The sequence below is a fragment of the Myotis daubentonii genome, chromosome 10 (genome assembly GCF_963259705.1).
Source record: "Myotis daubentonii chromosome 10, mMyoDau2.1, whole genome shotgun sequence".
NCBI lineage: Eukaryota > Metazoa > Chordata > Mammalia > Chiroptera > Vespertilionidae > Myotis > Myotis daubentonii.
This window is the reverse complement of record NC_081849.1, coordinates 23,319,141-23,338,978: the sequence shown is the minus strand read 5'-3', so window position 1 is coordinate 23,338,978 and position 19,838 is coordinate 23,319,141. Positions and strand designations below refer to the sequence as shown.

General features: G+C 39.0%; 1 protein-coding gene across 7 annotated transcripts in view; it reads right to left on the bottom strand.

Annotated features, from left to right (window-relative positions):
• The window catches only part of NRF1 (nuclear respiratory factor 1), a 133,629-nt gene that overhangs the window by 71,168 nt on the left and 42,623 nt on the right, over positions 1–19,838 (bottom strand). For 6 of the 7 annotated variants that reach the window (XM_059711777.1, XM_059711782.1, XM_059711783.1 and 3 more), the window contains exons 2-3: positions 10,433–10,664; positions 2,345–2,459 (exon numbers count right to left, since the gene is read on the bottom strand). In XM_059711777.1, coding sequence (XP_059567760.1) covers positions 2,345–2,459; positions 10,433–10,655 — 338 coding nt within the window. In that variant the 5' untranslated portion in view covers positions 10,656–10,664. The remainder of the gene's footprint in view (positions 1–2,344; positions 2,460–10,432; positions 10,665–19,838) is intronic. The other variant, XM_059711778.1, reaches the window with a different exon arrangement.

Here is a 19,838-nt window from a genome sequence, read left to right as displayed (position 1 = left end):
GGGTCCCGGGTGCCTGCAGGTGGCCGGAGGGAAGCCAGTCCGGGTCCTGGGTGCCCGCCGGCGGCCAGAGGAGGGAAGCTGGTGCTGGCAGCCGGGGAAGGAAGGCCTACTCTTGCACGAATTTTCATGCATTGGGCCTCTAGTACATGAATACATGTTATGCAATCAAAATATTAAGTCCTTCATGTACCACACCTACATACTAATCTTTCTTTGCTACCTACAAACTCTTCTGAAGAAATAAAAATGAGCAAAAGACAACATACCAAACAAGAAATTTGGTGGCATTCCTTGAAGGAATGGTCTGTATTAAACTCACTGTCTCTAATTCCTCCCTTCCATTCTCTCTTGAAGACACACCAATCCTTTTGTTGTTGCCACTCTTTTGAAAATGTCCTAGTTAAGTTCAATCATGACCCCCATGTAGCTAAATCTAAAGGTCAATTTGCATCTTATTTGACTGTCAGCAGCATTTGCTAGAGCTCATCTTGGGCCCTCTTCCTTGAAACACTTTTTGCACTTGGTTTCCAGGGTACCACTCTCTTGGTTTTCCTCCTGGTGACTGGTTGCTTTTTAGACTCCTTTGCTAGTTCCTTTCACCTCTCCAAACTCTAAAGGGTATGCCCAGCCCATGTAGCTCAGTGTCTGAGCATCAACCCATGAATCAGGAGGTCACAGTTCAATTCCTGATTAGGGCACATGCGTGGGTTTCGGGCTCAATAACCAGCAGGGGGAGTGCAGGAGGCTCTCTCTCATTGATGTTTCTATCTCACTATCCCTTTCCCTTCCTCTGTCTAAAATAAAAATAACAAAAATATTTAAAGGGTATGGTGCTTCAGGCTTAAGTCTACACTCACTTCCTAGGTGGTCTCTTTCAGACACATAGTTTTAAATACTACCTATATTGTTTATATCTTCAACCAAGATCTCTTTTTTTAAAAATATATATTTTTTTATTGATTTTTAGAGAGAGGAAGGGAGAGGGAGAAAGAGAGAGAAACATCGATATGAGAACAGAACATCAATCTGCTGTCTCCTGTACTCCCCCTACCAGGGATTGAGCCCACAACCCAGACACATACCCTGACTGGGAATCGAACCAACAAGCTTTAGGTGCACAGGATGACGCCTAACCAACTGAACCACACCAGCCAGGGCTAAGATCTCTCTTTTGAATTCCAGATTCATATTTCCAACTGCTTATTCTATATCTCTATTTAATAGTTAAGAGGTATCATAAACTTAAGCAAAACCGAATTCCTAATTCTGCCCTCAACCCCATACCTGCTCCTCTTCTGGTAAGTGTCAACTCAATCCTTCCAGTAATCAGACCAAAAAACTTGAGGTCACCCTTCAGCCTTTTCCCCCTCTCACATCCCACATCCAATCCATCAATGAATCATGCTGGAGCTGATCTGAAATACAATCAAAACCTGACTACCTCTTTCCACCTTTGCTGCTGCTACATTGGTTTAAAGGCGCTATTACTTCTGGCTTGGACTACATTACCCTCTTAATTGGTTTCCGTTTCCATTCTTATACTCCTAGAGGCTATTGTCAATACAGTAGCCTAAATGACCCTTTTAAAACATACGTCAGACCATATCATTGCTTTGGTCAAAAGCCTTCACTGACTTCCCACCTCACTCAGTGCAAGAATCAAAGCCCCAGTATTGGACCAAAAGACCTCATGATGTGACTCTCCACTACTACTGACCATACCTTCTCTCATTTTCTCTCTAGCTATTCCTCAAACATGACTATCATGTTCCTTTCCCGCTTGAGAACCTTTCTCCTTTCCATTCCCCATTTCCCCAGGGGAAAAGCTCTTCCTTCCCCATTAACACGGTTACCTTTTCACTTACTTCAGGTCTCTGTTCAAAGGTCTTATGAGCATTTCCCAGACCAACCCTATTAAAAAAAGAGAAACTACATATTCCTCCTAACCTCCTAACCTTTATTTTTCCTTTCTCCACTTCATTTTCCTCCATAGCACTTATCATCATCTGACATATTACATATTTGTTCACTTTTTTCCCCCTTCACTAGAATATAAACTCTTTAATGGAATGTTTTGTCCACTATTATATTCCCAAAGCCTAGAACAATGCCTGGCACATAGCAGGCATATAAATTTTCTGAATTAATTAATGTAATATTATACATTGGTTAGTCATAGTTCTAGTAGCATTTATTTAGTTTTGTAAGAGTACTTTGAGGTCTAATTTTGTCATCAAGGGATCTAACTTGGTATCTTTGGTGAACCTAATAATGTATGTTCTAATTGTGTCGTCCACCCCATGAAATATTTGAGAAATAACAATATGGATAAAAACGCCCTCACCGAAGCAAACGTGTTTGCTGTCTCTTCCGGATAGATGGATTAGACTCAAACACATGAGGCCGTTTCCGTTTCTTTCCTGTTGCCACAGCAGCAGCAGCAGCCATTCCCACAGGACCTGAAATAATAATGTATGTGCTGAGATTATGCAGAGCCTGTTAACTATACAAGACAGAACACAATTAAAGCTACAAAAAAAGGTAGCACTATTTCCTAATATGTTATCAATAAATATAAAATATTCCTGATATTATCTATATATTTCACTATTATTCAACATGAATTATATTTCAATCTACCAATAAAACTTAAAAAATGAATCTTTTAAAAAAGTGAATGGCATGCCTCCCCACTACATACCAGCTTGAATTTTATATAATGATTTTTGTTTTGTTTTGCCAGTATACTGATACTGCTAAGGAAATATTCTCACAGGTGCTAGATGATATTGCAACATTGAGAGGAAGCTTGCCAGAACAACAACAACAACAAAATTACAGATTTCAAATTTCATTTACATTCCTGTGACAGCCAAATTAAGGAAGTCAGACATAATCACTCATACTTGGAATTCTAACAACAATACCTATAAGAGGAGTAGAGTATCTGAACAAGTATCAACTGAATTAGAAACTTTCTCTTATATATCAGAAAATTGTGCTCCAAATGGAGTTGTTGACCAAAAGGTCAAAATGATGAAAGCATCCTGGTAGGAAAGAGATGAAAATCTATCCCACTCTAGGGAAAAAATGGTAATAAAAATTGGTCTGTTTTGCCCTGAAACTAATGACTAAAATAAAAGTAGGCCATTGAGAACTATTGGAGTCTCTGATTCATGAAATCTCAAACATATCAAAGACATTCCTTTTTTAAAAAAATATTGTTATTGATTTCAGAGAGGAAGGGAGAGGAAGAGACAGAAACAGCAATGAGGAGAGAGAATCATTGATTGGCTGCCTCCTGCACGCCCCACACTGGGAATTGAGCATGTACCCTAACCAGGAATTGAACTGTGACCTCCTAGTTCCATAGGTGAATGCTGAACCACTGAGCCATGCTGGCTGGGCCTTTTTTATATATTTATTTTTAATAGATGACCCACCGGTATACTTATTTGTGAATCCATAAAAGGCTTAAATAAAAATTAAGTTTAATCCTTCACATTTATACTGGCATAAATGTTACATATGTTCTAAGTGGCTCAATTAAAATAAGCCTTCCTGAAATCTTCTGCTGCTCTAATGCTGTTTAGTAGTATAAGTCTGACTTAAATAAACCCTTCTAAAAGAGACCCAAAGCAAGTAAAATGAATGATTTTTTATCCACCTTTCATCATAAACAGCTGGGAGAGGGAAAAAATCTTAATGATACATTTTTCCCAACATTTTATTTTCTTAATTGTGGTAAGAGCACTTAACATGAGATCTACCATCTTAACAAAATTTTAAGTGTATAATACAGTATTGTTAAATATAGGCACAATGTTGCACAGCAAATCCCTAGAACTTAACTCTCTGCAAAATAGGCAAAAGAAGAAAATGAACAGTCAATAAAGATCTGAAATGGTGCTGTATCTTGTCTTCCTGCACTGGCTGAAACCTCTACCTCAGAGCCAAGCAAATTAAACCAATAGTAAGATACTATTTCATACCCACCAAACTGCCAAAACGAAAACTGATTGATAATACCAAATAAGGTGAGGACTAGAAGCAGCAGGCACTCTAGTACACTGCTTATGGGAATGTAAATTAATGCAACAATGTGAAAAGACATTTGGAATATCTAGTAAAACTGAAAATGTGCTGATCCTTGCCTTCCAATTCCCTCTCCTTCCTGGGTATATCCTCAAGCAATGGTTTCCAAACTGCAGGTTTCCACCCTATGGTGGCTCATAAATAATTTTTTGGTTTGTTTTGTTTTTAATAAAATGCAATAAAGTGAAAGAGAATAGAACATATCAGATATTGTGTTCCCTGCAGTAGGGGGTAAGTATTACTTCATGAAAAACTGTTATTTCATTTTATGTGCATTTGAGATAACAATGTAAAATGTATTACTGTGCAATATTGTCAGAAGAGTTTGAAAACCAATGCCAAGAGAAACCCTCACAATATGCACAAGAAAATATTTAAGATGATTTTAATTTGCAGCAATTATAATTGCAAAATATTATAAACAACCTAAGTATTCTACCAATATATGAAACAGCCAGATAATGGACTACCAAACAACAGTTAAAATGAAAACATATAGTCATATTATCAACATGAATCTCAGAAAAAGAATACCAAATGAATAAACATAATGTTATAAAATGATAACATCAGAGTAATACCATTCATATAAAACTTAAAACATGCAAAGCAATGATAAGTATTATTTACTGATATACAGCAAAAACATAAAAGAAATGGAAGAGAGCCGAAACCGGTTTGGCTCGGTGGATAGAGCATCGGCTTGCGGACTGAAAGGTCCCAGGTTCGATTCCGGTCAAGGGCATGTACCTGGGTTGCGGGCACATCCCTAGTAGGAGATGTGCAGGAGGCAGCTGATCGATGTTCCTCTCTCATCGATGTTTCTAACTCTCTGTCTCTCTCCCTTCCTCTCTGTAAAAAAATCAATAAAATATATTTAAAAAAAAAAAAGAAAAAAGAAATGGAAGAGAAAGATAAAGACCAAATGCAGAACAGAACAGGTTACCTCAGTGGAGGGAGGGAAATAGGATAAGAAAAAGCAGCTCCCTATTACCCCTTCCTCTTCATTGACCTTACTTCATTACTTTCTTCAGAGCACTCAGTACTTTCTGAAAATATCTTACTTTATTATATATACCTTCTCCCACCACTGGTCTGTAAACACCTTTAGTAGCAAGCTCTTGCTTGTCTTATTCATAGTACCTATATATAGAAATAGAGTCTATAGAAAGTAATTGTTGAATGATTGTATAGTAAATCATTTCTACCAGCTGGGCCTCAGTTTGCATATCTGCCACATAAAAGAGTTAAGCTAAAGTCCTTTCCTAATCTTCCACTATGACAATACAGTACAGTAATACAGCAAAACTGTCTCAAAAGCATCCAGGAAAGAAGCTGACCTGGATTCACGATGTTAGGATGCCCTCTTCTGGAACGTATAAGAACTTCAAAAATGTATTTTACAAATATTTCATGTGATTTGCTGCTACGAAGCTTTATTTTTAAATTCACCATTCCAGAAGTATACAATAGATAACTTATGGTAAAAAGATTATTCTTCATTATATCTATCTTCCTCCCCTAAAATACAGCATCTATTAAAAAGATGTTGTATTTTGGCTATTCCTGATCATTGATCTCCTGTCCAGTTTTTCCTAAACATCTAAGCCCAATACAGTATCAGATCCACCCAAGTATGGTTTAAGCATCTTCCACATAATGCTAAATATACAATGTAAATAACAAAGAGAATGGTACAAAGTATAGCTCAGCTTTAAATAATTTAGTGGCCCAGAAAAAGTCTTAAAACCTTAAATTGGATTAAGATGATCCAGGATTGCTAGTGCCCTCAGACACCTGGCAGAAGCAAATAAAAATCCTCTCGAGGAGGTTAATATTATTCTAGATATCAAATTACTTCTTATTTTTACTTTAATTTTTCAATTACAGTTGACATGCAATATTTTTAGTTTCAGGTGTACAAGCCAGTGATTAGACATTATATAATTCAGCAATCATCCCAATAAATCTCATACCCATCTGACACCATACATGGTTATTCTCCAAATTACTTCTAAAACTCATCTTCCTGCCCTAGCCATTTTGGCTCAGTGGATAGAGCCTGGGCCTGTGGACGGAAGGGTCCCGGATTCGATTCCAGTCAAGGGCATGTACCGCGGTTGAAGGCTCCTCCCCTGCCTGGGCCCTGGTCGGGGCTTGTGCAGGAGGCAACCAATCGATGTGTTTTTCTCACATCAATCTCTCTCTCTGTCTTTCCCTCTCTCGTCCACTCTCTCTAAAAATCAATGGAAAAATATCTTTAGGTGAGGATTAAAAAATAATAAAGGTAAGTAAGTAAATAAATAAATAAATAAAATTCATCTTCCAAACACAGCATCAAGCATTCATTCAAATATAACGAGTAGGCAGTTCTGGTCAAGATGGCAGCATACTCGCCTCCTCCCACAACTACATCAAAATTATTATAACTAAACTATAGAGTAACCATTATCATTCAGAACTGCCAGAAATCTGGCTAACTGGAGGTCCTACAACTAGGGAATTAAAGAAGCCACAGCAAGACTGGTAGGAGGGGTAGAGGTGCCGGATGGGCTGGTCCCACACCCCCGTGTGGCAGATAAAAACTGGGAGGGCTATCTCAGTTGCAGAGGTCCCTCTTGAGGAGTGAGGGGTCCCAGCCCCACACCAGGCCCCCAACCCAGGGTTCCAGAGCAAGGAAGAGAAGTCCCCATAACTTCTGGCTATAAAAACCAGTGGGGAATGAGGCTGAGGGCGCTAGAAGGCTGCTGGAGTCCCACCCAGTTCCTCTTAAAGGGCCCTTGCACAGACTTACTCAGATTCATTCTCTCTGAGCTCCAGCCTTGGTGCGTCAGCTTGAAAGACATGAGACCTATGAGGAGGAACTGAACTGTCTGACATCAGGGCAGCTTTCTCCCAGACCTAAGTACTGGCAGAGGCCATTGTTTCTTTACTGAGCCCTTCCTCCACATTGCAAGCAGGCAGGCGCTATATCTGAGACTCCAATAACCCGGCTCACAGAGTTTGCCCCGCCCTGGTGATTCTCTGAGGCTCCACCCCACCCAACTTTTGGGCCCACCCAAGCTGTTTCCCGTAGCTTTTCCAGACAAGGCTTCAGATTTTCCTAAACACGCAGGATCTGGCTTCAGCATGCCCCATACCTCTCACTAAGTGGCCGTAGGCTCAGCACCAGGCAGCAGTTCACAGACTGGCCTTGCCTGGGCACCACCAAGCCCAGCACAAGTAGCAGTCATCTGCAGATCACTTTATAGCTCATGCCAGGTGGCCCCGGGCAGAACACAGGTGGCAGCTGCACCTCCTGAGAGGCCCCAGAGCCAGCACAGCCAGTGGATATCTTCAGCCATTTCGAAGCACAACCACCCAAAACAAAGACCTCCATAAGTGACACACTCAAGGGGTGGGCTCAGCAGGCACCAGAGCCCCACTGAAGTCAGTCCTGCTCTGTGAGGTGGGCTCCAGCACAGCTGATCCTCCACAGTGGTCTGAGGTCAGTGGTCACATCCAGTCCTTGCAGCTGAACAGCCATGGGGTAGATCCCTCCCACTGACATGCCAACAGCATTCAAGGCTCAACTACAAGAGGAGGGTGTACATAGCCCACACAGGGGTTGGGAGTGGGGGGAGCACACCTTGCGTACCCAGGTTGGGTGATAGGGGAGGCTGTGCCACTGGACCCTAAGAATACTTACATTAGGCCCCTCTACCAAGCCTGGGAGATGTAGCAACTCTAATACATAGAAACAAATGCAAGGAGGCTGCCAAATAAGAGACAAAGAAACATGTCCCAAATGAAGGAACAGAACAAAACTCCAGAAAAGAACTAAACAAAATGGAGACAAGCAATCTATTAGATACAGAGTTGAAAACAATGGTTATAAAGATGCTTAATAAACTTAGTGATAACCTCAACAGTATAACAAAGTACCAGTCAGAACTGAAGGATACACTAACTGAAATGAATAATTTACAGGAAATCAACAGGAGGGTACATAAAGCAGAGAATCAAATCAGCGATTTGAAATATAAGGAAGCAAGAAACACCCAATCAGAACAGCAAAAAAGAAAAAAGAATCCAAAAGAATGAGGATAGTGTAAGGAGCCCCTGGGTCAACTTCGAGGATACCAACATTAACATCACTGGGGTGCCAGTAGGAGAAGAGAGAAAGCAAGAAATTGAAAACCTATTTGAAAAAATAATGACAGATCGCCCTAACCGGTTTGGCTCAGTGGATAGAGCGTCAGCCTGCGGACTCAAGGGTCCCAGGTTCGATTCCGGTCAAGGGCATGTATCTTGGTTGTGGGCACATCCCCAGTAGGAGGCAGCTGATCGATGTTTCTCTCTCATTGATGTTCCTAACTCTCTATCCCTCTTCCTTCTTCTCTGTAAAAAATCAATAAAATATATTTAAAAAGAAAAAATAATGACAGATAAACAAGCAACAAATATTAGCATGCAATGTGGTGTGATCAAGTGATAATCATTGGCCGAACACTGTCTATGTGCAGTGACTCTCGGATTTAAATATGTAGACTATAGGTGTAGATATGCAATATTTATTTATGTTGGCGAAATTACTAGTGTTTTTTCCAACATATGGCCTATTCACGAACAACAACAACAAAATAACCTATTTGTTTATAAGCAAATTTTGGTTAAAAGCATTTTAAAATTAATAGGATGTTAATGTTCACACATGCTATATGGACTGGAAATTTTGCCCGTTAAATCCAAAGACCAATAAATCTAGGTCCACAAAATTGTGTTTACTGTATTCCAAAAAATTCAAGAGGAGGGAAGACTCTCAAGCTCATTTTATGAGGCCAATATTATGCTAATCCCAAAACCAGATAAGGACACTACAAAGAAAGAAAATTATAGGCCAATATTCCTGATGAACATAGATGCTAAAATCCTCAACTAAATTAGCAAACCATATTCATCAATACATTAAAGAGATCATACATCATGATTAGCTTGGATGTATTCCAGGGATGCAAGATTGGTATAATAACCACAAATCAATAAACTTGATATATCACATCAAACAAAATAAAGGATAAAAATCACATGATCATACCAATAGATGTAGAAAAAGCATTTGATAAAACCCACCACCCAATTACAATAAAAACTCTCAGCAAAGTGGAAATAGAGGGAACATGCCTCAACGTAATAAAGGCCATATATGACAAACCCACAGCTAACATATTCAATGGGCAAAAACTACAGGCATTTCCCTTAAGATCAGAACAAGACAGGGATGTCTGCTTTCACCACTCTTATTCAACATAGTACTGGAAGTCTTAACCATAGCAATCAGACAAGAAGAAGAAATAAAAGACAGTCCAATTGGAAAGGATGAAGAAAAACTGTCATTATTTGCAGATGACATAATACTGTATAAAGAACCCTAAAGACTCCACAAAAAAACTACTAGAATTGATAATGAATTCAGTAAAGTAACAGGATACAAAATCAGTTACATTTTTATACACCAATAATGAACTATCAGAAAGGGAAACTAAGAAAACAATCCCATCCACAATTGCTTAAAAAAGGAAAAAAACAAAACACCTACACACAGATAACAGAAGGAAAGAGGGGTGGGGTGGGGGGAGGTAGAAGAGGATAAAGGAGGAATAAATGGTGAAAAAGGAGACTTGACGTTGGGTGATGAACACACAATACAATATACAGATGATGAAATATAGAACTATACACCTTAAACTTATGTAATTTCATTAACCAATGTCACCCCAATAAATTCAATAAAAATTTAAAAGAAAGAAGTTCAAGTGTTCTAAGAAACTTCCATTATCCCTAAAGAGGACACAAGTATCAATTATATAATACTTGGCCATAAGTAAAGTATGTATGTTATAATTTCTAGGAGTACCCCTAATAGCAAAAGTATATATAACCTCCAAACTAACAAGAGAAAAATAAAAACTTTCAATCACTCTAAAAGGAAAAGAAAACACAGCACAAGTGAGATAAAGAGAAAGCATACAGTAAACACGATCAATTTGAACTTAAATATATCAGTGATTACATTTAGTATAAATGGACTAAATGCTTCAGTTCAAAGTCAAAAGATCGTTAAGATGGATGAAAATGAAAAAATTAAACAAAAAACAAGACAAGTCATATCACCAATAGTATATGATTCTAGGACTTAAGTCTCAATATAGCACCGGCACAAAATCCAAGGCTTAAAACAAAATTGTGAAGATGCAATATGAAGATAAATGTGAGAGTGCCTACATCCTAGGCTCTTCCAGATATGCAGGGTACCAGAGTTAAGCAAAAAATAAAGAACTTCCAATACAAACATTACCTGCAGCAGCCAAATGGGCTGTTACCTCGTCGGCGGCTGTGGAGTTGAGTATGTCGGAATCATCGTAAGAGGTGTCCTCTGGTGAGGAAGGCGAGTCTTCATCAGCACTCAGCATACTGTGTTCAGTGTAGGTAGCCACATGGACCTGCTGTACTTGTTGGGCCACTGCATGGGCTTCTATGGTAGCCATGTGTTCAGTTTGGGTCACTCCGTGCTCCTCCATGTAGATCTACTGTCAGAAAAAAGACAAAGAACAGAATTCAGTGTGTAATGTAACACAATACTTAAATTAAGTGATATTTTCCCTAAGAGCAGGAGAAACCTTTGATTTCACTACATACCTCACGATACCAAGTCATGGGAAAAGGGAGGCACCATTCAAATATGACCAAAAAATGGTAGAATATTTTCCTTATATAATACCTTTTGATGGAAATTCACTGTGCTAATTTTATACCTGAGGTCACAAAACACTAAATACTCAAATATTATACATAACAGTAAAAGACAATTAAATATAACAAAAAAAGATATTTAAAAGATCCCAGTGACTTGACATTTGACACTATAGACATGAAAACACTTAATAAGTAAATGAAATATTTAACATTTTCTTTGTATTTCATAGACAAATTGGAGTTAAATTTCCGCCCCCAAAAAACTGCTATCATTCAAACTGGATTTTCTGCTAATAAACTGTGCTTCTTGTAAACCCTAAAATGATGCAGTAATTTATAAAGAAGATAAAGATTTGCTCTTCTACTGCACTTATAATCTGTTCCCTCTTTCCCCAACAACTATAGAGAAGTGCATTATCTTTAAAAAAAAAAAAACTTTTTAAAAGCATACATACACGCATATGATTTAAAATAAAAACATTCATATTACACATATTATTCTATAGTTTGCTTTTTTTCTTATTACAATATACCTGGACATCTGATATGTCAAAACATTCAGATCTACCAGACCTTTCTAAATAGCTGCAGAATACTGCATTGTAGGATGTGCCATAATTATGCAACCAATCACCTACTGATACATGGCAAGGCTGCTGCTTCCAAAATCTTTATTATAAACATAAGTGCAATAAACATACCTGTATATAAAACTTTGCATATTGGTTCCTCAAAAAAAACTTAAAAGAATTACTATATGACCCAGCAATTTCACTCTGGGTCTATATCTAGAAAACATGAAAGCAGTCTCAAAGGGCTATTTATACATATCCATGTTATTAACAGCAAAACTCACAATAGCCAAAAGGTAGAAGCAACCCAACTATCCACTGATGGGTGAATGGATAACAAAATGTGAATATTTATACAATGCAATACTATTCAACTTTTAAAAAGAAGAAATACAAACTAGGAATAGAAGGAAACTTCCTCAACCTGATTTTAAAAATCTACAGATATGCCCTAATCGGTTTGGCTCAATGGGTAGAGCATCGGCCTTCGGACTCAGGGGTCCCGGGTTCGATTCCGGTCAAGAGCATGTATCTTGGTTGCAGGCAAATCCTCAGTATAAAGAGTGTGCAGGAGGCAGCTGATCGATGTTTCTAACTCTCTATCCCTCTCCCTTTTTCTCTGTAAAAAATCAACAAAATATATATCATACACCTAAGTGTAAGATGCAAAACTCCTAGATAACATGAGACAATCTAGACGACCATGGGTATGGCAACAGTGTTTTAGATACAACACCAAAGGCATGATCCATGAAAAGAAATAACTGACAAAGCTGGACGTCATTAAAATTAGAAACTTCTGCTCTATGAAAGACATTCTCTATGAAAGAGAATGCATGCATATTTAGAGTTTACCCCACAAAAAGGCAGCCATATAGATATAGAAATATGACCTTTGTGGCTATAAGTAAAAATATAATTATTCATGCGAAATTCTTTCTCAATTTATTCTACTCTATTATTAAGGTTTCCTTTTCCTTCTCTGAGGACTTTTAATCCTTTGTTCCTCTGTGTAATTGCTTTCTTAAGCCTCGTCCTGATACCTTTCTTCTTTAGGTCAACTATTTCCATGTAGCTGCCTAACTTTTTACTTTTCTAAGGTCTAAGGTCCTTGATTTCTGTTTTATATTCTGGTGCTGTTTCCAATTTCTTTGGGGGGGGGGTGTCTAACTTTTAATTATGTCTTTTCACTCTCACATCACATACATATCATAACTCATCCTTGTGACTCAAGTGATTCTTATCCTTGGAATTATTTGATTGTCTCAGGGAGTATTCTGTAGTTCAAAATAAAATTCAATGTAATTACAAAAAGGATGCCATAAATCCAAAAAGATCTAATAATTGTCTCTATCTTTTGAAACCCCTTTCTATACTTTCTTTTGAGCCTGAGATCATCTCCCAGCCTTGTAGTTCTGTGTGGCATAATACCTTCATAGATAAACTCACACCCTCATTTCTTCAAATGGAGCTTTGAACAGGTACCTGGTACAATAATAAGCATTTAATATAGAGAGAAAAGAAGAAAGAAAACATGGTAAAATATTAACATTTGGGAAATCTGGGTAATGATAGTTTTTTATACTACTTTTGCAACTTTTCTAAAAGCCTGAAATTATGTCAAAATAAAAAAAATTAAAGAGAGGTTTCTTCCATATCCTATGTTTGGTGTGTTTCAGAATATTCAAGGGAATATATCCTACCTCCCAGATTTGTCCATATCTAAAATGCAATTTAATACTATTTAAGTCACACAATTAAAAATAACATATGAGGGAAAGACAGCATTAAAACACTATTTTCCATCCATTTCCCTGTTCTTCTAGACTAAGAGATGAACTGCTTAGGGCATTTTAGAATTCTGGGTACTTCAAAATTGTTTTTAAATGATTTGGGATTAGATGGCATCTAACTGCTTTTCAAAGGGATTTGTACACTATGCACTTGGCATAATGGATTTCAATTATTTTCTCAGAATGCAATTACTGCATAAATCAATAGCTGTCTGCTTCACAGGCTTGTCACTTTTGTCCAGTGCTTCACTCCCCATGCCATCCTTCAGCCTCTCTAACCATTTTTATTCAGCATACTCTGTGAAAAAGCAAAGGCAAAGGTATTTCAAACTTCTTTGAAGCAAAGTGGGATACTTGTCAATGATGCTTTCAATGTTTTCAAAAAATAATGTATAAAATAGGTTGCCTAAAGCCTGATATGACTAACATATACACACTGCTGGAGATCATCATGCCCACCCTCCCCAAGACATTGTCAGTGATGCCTTTTAGCACTCATCCATGAGGAGTCAGATTCTCTGGACAGCAAAACTGATAGGAACGGCTAATGGTTGAAAACATATTAGATAATATGATTTGTTTAAAAAAAACACACAAAACCACAGGACAGACTATTACTCCTATCCAGAACCCCTAGATGTTATCTAACCTCTAAGTCTCAATTTCAACTCTTTTTAATGAAAAGAAAAAGGTAATTCCTTTATTCAAAAGGACATGAGGATTAAAGGAGACCATCCAGATACACAGTGCCCAGCACATATGCTTAATATTATTATTATGCCAGAATTACTATGTTTTTATGATTCTATCCTTCTTGACTTATTCTCTGACTATTCTCACAAGGGCTGGGCCTCAATTTCTTCACCTTTAAATCAGACCTCCATCTCTGTGTTTTGTTTTGTTTTTAATTGAGGACAAAAGATTTTGAGTCAGGCATCTAAAATGCCCTCTTTCTTTCTTTTTTTAAATTTACCAAAGTAACATTGGTAAATAAGATTATATAAGTTGCAGGTATACAACTGTATGATACATTTGTATATTCAATTGTATGCTCACCACACAAAGTCCTGTTTCCTTCCATCACCATATATTTGACCCACCTTTACCCTATTCATCTTCCCCTGTACCCCCTTCCCACTCTGGTAGCCACCATAATGTTGTCTGTGTTTATACATTTTTTGTTTGTTGCTTTTTTAAAAATGTTTTTTTTTTAAAAATATATCTTACTGATTTTTCACAGAGAGGAAGGGAGAGGGATAGAGAGTTAGAAACATCGATGAGAGAGAAACATCGACCAGCTGCCTCCTGCACACCTCCTACTGGGGATGTGCCTGCAACCAAGGCACATGCCCTTGGCCGGAATCGAACCTGAGACCTTTCAGTCCGCAGGCCGACGCTCTATCCACTGAGCCAAACCGGTCAGGGCAATTAAAATGTTTTTAAAAATATATATTTTTATTGATTTCGAAGAGGAAGGGAGAGGGAGAGATAGAAACATCAATGATGAGAGAGAATCATTAAACAGCTGCCTCATGCAGGCCCCACATTGAGGATCAAGCCCACAACCTGGGCATGTGCCCTGACTGGGAATCGAACTGTGATGCTCAACCATTGAGCCACACCAGCTGGGCAAATATGTTTTTTTAACTGATGTTAGAGAGAGAGGAAGGGAGAGGGATAGAGAGATAGAAATATCCATGAGAGAAACACTGGATCAGCTGCCTCCACATGCCCCTACTGGGGATCGAGCCTGCAACCCGAGCACGTGCCCTGACGGGAAATCGAACCTCTTGATTCATGGGATAGATAACACTCAACCACTGAGTCACACCAGCTGGGCTGCTGTTGCTTTTTGTTTTATATCCCACATATAAGTGAAATCATATGGCTCTTATCCTTTTCTGCCTGACTTATTTCACTTAGCATACTTTCAAGATCCATCAGTGTTGTCCCAAATGGCAGTATTTCATCTTTTTGTGGTGAGTAGTATTCCACTGCATATATGTACCGCATTTTTATCCAATCATTGGTCAAAGGACACGAGTTGTTTCCATGTCTTGGTAAAAAGCCCTTTATTATATTAACTCTAACAACTGAGATACAGTTCTCCCAGACATAAAACAAAGAAACTACAGGCAACCGTCTCTAGCATCATTTCCTGACAGTGTACAAAATGGAGAACATAGACCTGACAGTGATTCTTCTGAACAGATGTGAAAAACAAAATAAAAGCACCAGCAACACAGAATTCTAAAAGCCACACCAAATTAAAAAGGCATATCTGTCTATCACCTGGAGCCAGTGATGGTCAGCGGATTAGTCAACACTAATGTAACATGGTAAGAAATTCACTAAAATCTCTTTCTTAGCCTGGATCATCACCTGGGGATGTAACATGTGCTTTATCTGAAGGTTCTTCTTTATTATATGAACTATAAAGGGGGGTGCATTGTGTTACAGAAAAGTCTCTCTTTTGCCATTCCAGGGCAATAAGAGTGGGACTGAAAGATAATGGAAGAGAGCACAGAAAAATCGGGTTTTCTGCTCTCAGCACCCTGGTATTGAAGTTCATAATACCAGGGGAGATTTGGGAATTTGGATAAAATGTCCAAGAGAGTTAAATTTAGTCTAATCCACACATAATAGATGAGATTAAGTAAAGAGAGTAATTTAAAAATCAAAGTAGGAAAAGGCAGGCCAGGAAATCTAATCAAGGTATAACGAAATGTAAAAGAAAGCATTAGTCTAATCAATGACATTATCATATCAAAAGAAAAGCTGCAAGAACTGCCTAAGGCAAAGTCTCAGAGTAAGACAGTATCTACAGTCAAAACAGAAACAGAAAAACCCAGAGGCTCAACTTACATTCCCAGACATGTCCAGAATCTAAACTTTTAAACTAAGACAGAAATTTTACTAAGCAGAACAGACTTTCTCAAAAAAGCTAAAAATAGGATTTGATTTTTGGGGGACATAGGGTAATGGGTCAAAATCTCACCAAAGCAGGAAAAATAGAAAACAATTGCACAAGAAAGTCAAAGTGAAAACAGAAGCAAGGTAAAGTGTGGATTAATTCTACTCAAAATAAGAAGAACCCACCTGACCATCCTAGGAATATTCTCTTTCGAATAGCCCAAGGGATATTGGCCTTGCAGAGAAAAGTATATCCTCCTCCCACGCCACTGGGCTCTCTCTACAGAGCAAAAACCATATAGTCATGTATGCAGTTTATTGTTTTCCATTTTCAGACTCCAACTATAGATACAAATATGGAAAATCAAACAGAATATAAAAAAGAATGTAAAAGTTGTGAACTATGACAATGAAGAAATGATGTAGGAGAGGGGTGGGGTGGTGGACAAAGGTCAGGAGCACTATTTTTACACAGTGATAGGAGTCAGGGATGCTATCAAGAAGAGATGGAATAGAGCCAAGATGGCGGCGATATAGGCAGACGTGTCCCAGGTCCTGTCCCGGAGCAAATGGAAGCTGAAGCTAGTAACACTCACACCGAATTGGCGAAATTGCTCAGCTGGTGAGAGGGTTTCCAGCCGGGAAGAGCAGAACTCCCCTGGAAAGGTAAAAAAAATCCAGGGATTTGGGCAGGAAAGTTTGCCTGACCTCTGAGCCCAGAGAGTCGAAGGGAGACCGCGTGGCAGACAGCCGCGTCCCTTGGGACAGGCACAGCCCCTGACGGGGGAAAGGAGAACCGCGGGATTCCTGGCGCCGCCAGGGAAATTGAGAGCTGGGTTCTGTGATCACGGAGGACTGAGCCTAAAGGGGGCAGCCTGAAGAGCTGACCTGACCATGCAGTCCCGGTAAGAGAAGAAGCTTACAGAAACCAAGCCTTCCCCGTTTCCGCGGCCGGCATTTGTTTGTTTGTTTACACTGAATCCTGTTCATGGGACATTTCGGATACAGACACTCACCTGTGCTGAAGAGAGGGAGAGTGTGCTGAGGAGTGGAATCTGGGGAGAGACTGGGGAAAGAGGGGGAGTCGGGAGAGGTGGTAGTGAATTGAGTGCTGAGACACCCCTGAGGCCAGGACTGGGGCAGCCACCCGCTCCTGAGAGTGAGTCTCCTCCCCCCAGCCCCCAGGCAAGGAGCACAGCCACACCCAGATTCCACCCTGAACGAGATCAAGGATTAAGATAACCTGATCAGTCCCTGGGAGTTAACAGGGTCTGGCCTATAGGGGGATTTTCAATCCCAGCAACAACATAGCGCTGGTAACTAACTATTACGCAGTCAGCTCTGGGCAGTGAACTTCCATTGGACAGAGAGGCCCTATAGCCTCAGAGGCCAACCCCAGAACACTGCCACCCAGAGGCTGACCCACAAACTGACTCTTTGCTAAACACAAAATAAGGCAGTCTGGGAAATAAATGCGGCATGCTTTAAAATAAGGACTGTGGTTTACAACACAGAGGAACAGTATATCGCAGGGAATCTCAACACTCTCCTGAATACCTGGAAGGTCTAAGGCGAGCCACACTGAAGAATAGAAGAAACGAAGGACATTCACTACTGCAATTTTTTTTCCTTTTTTCACTTTTTAACTAAGAAACCAATTTTTTTTTAAATTTTTTTTTCTGTTCTTTTTTTTTCTTCTTCTTTTTCCATCACCTGACTTTACCCTTTTAATTACTACCTTCTTATTTTTAACCAGTATTATTACTGCTACCATTTTACCATTTTTTAAAGTGCCATTTTATTTTTTCTTTATTTTATTTTGGGATTAGTGTTCACCATTCTATTTTCATCGTTATATTATTGGTTGTTTCTAGTTTGCATTCATATCCAGGGAGCTGTTGCTGGAATTTGTTGGGATTAATGGCTGTTCTATAGGAGTATTCTCCTCATATAAAAAGTCTCTTCCCCTCTTCCACTTCATTCTCTCTTTTCGCTCTTTTTTTTTTTTTCTTTTTTTCTTTTCTTTTCTTGCTTTTATTTTCCCCCTTCCTTTTTCCCAATTTCATTTTTGCACTCCCTTTTTTTGGTCCCTACTTTTCTTTTCCTTTCTCTCTTTTATCTTTTTCTCTTCCTTCTTCCTTATCCCCTAATTCTCTTAATTCAGGTGGTCACCTTTAATTGGGGTTATTAATATCGTAAATATATTTGTGTATAGTGCCTGGTACGTGGTGCCTTGTTGTGTTGTATTTTGTGCCTTTAAATCAACGCAGCAGATCCAAGCAACAGCAACCTCCTGAGCACCACATCCTCTGCTGAGGAACAGCAGCTGTACGTGAAACCTCGCCCCACCAGCCAGAAGAGCCACCACAGCTGTGAACAGCACCCACCAGAGGAGCTGCTGACAACTGAAGAGCAGCTGCTACCGCAACCGCCCGAAGAGCAACCACAGACCAAGGAGTCACTGCCACCAAGGGAGCAACCACTGAACAACTCAACGTCTAGATATGTCAGTGAGATCAAACATGGGTAGACAAAGAAACCCCCAAAGGAAAGAGAAGGAGGACTCTCCAGAAAAGCAGCTAAGTAATACAGAGGCATGCAACATGACAGATAAAGAATTCAGAATAAGGATCCTAGAGTGCATAAACCGGATGGAGGAAAAAATCGACAACCTCTTCAAGAAGCAAGAAGAAACAGATGAAAAAATCGATAACATATGGAAGAAGCTAGAAGAAACAGATGAAAAAATCGATAACATATGGAAGAAGCTAGAAGAAACAGATGAAAAAATCAACAACCTAAGTAAGACCCAAGAGGAAATGAAGAGTGATATAGCTGCAATGAAAAACTCCATTGAAAGTATCAACAGTAGACTAGGAGAAGCGGAGGACCGAATAAGTGAATTAGAAGAAAAGGAAGCAAAACACACCCAAAATGTACTGCAATTGGAGAAAAAAATTAAAAGACAGGAGGAGAGCCTAAGGGAGCTTTGGGACAACATGAAACGAAACAACATACGAATAATAGGAGTACCAGAACAACAGAAGGATGAACAAGGATTAGAAAACCTACTCGAAGAAATAATATCAGAAAACTTTCCTGAGGTGGGGAAGAAAAAAGTCACACAAGCCCAGAGAGTCCCAAACAAGGTGAACCCGAAAAGACCCACACCAAGACACATCATAATCACCATGGCAAATGTTCAGGACAAAGAGAGAATCTTACAGGCTGCAAGAGAGAGACGGAAAGTTACATACAAGGGATCTCCCATTAGATTGTCAAATGACTTCTCAACAGAAACACATCAGGCAAGAAAAGAATGGACTGAAATTTACAAAGTGATGCAAAGCAAAGGACTGAATCCAAGAATACTCTATCCAGCAAGGCTATCATTCAAACTTGAAGGGGAAATAAGAAGCTTCACAGACAAAAAAAGGCTAAGGGAGTTTGTCACCACCAAGCCAGCATTGCAAGGAATGCTAAAGGGACTGATATAAAAATAAGAAATAAAAAGCTCAGAAAGAAAACAGCCACACAAAAAAAGAAATGGCTACAAACAAGTACCTTTCAATAATAACTTTAAACGTAAACGGACTAAATGCTCCAACCAAAAGACATCGAGTGGCTGAATGGATAAAAAAACATGACCCATACATCTGCTGTCTACAAGAAACCCACCTCATTAGAAGGGACTCACACAGACTGAAAGTGAAAGGATGGAAAAATATCT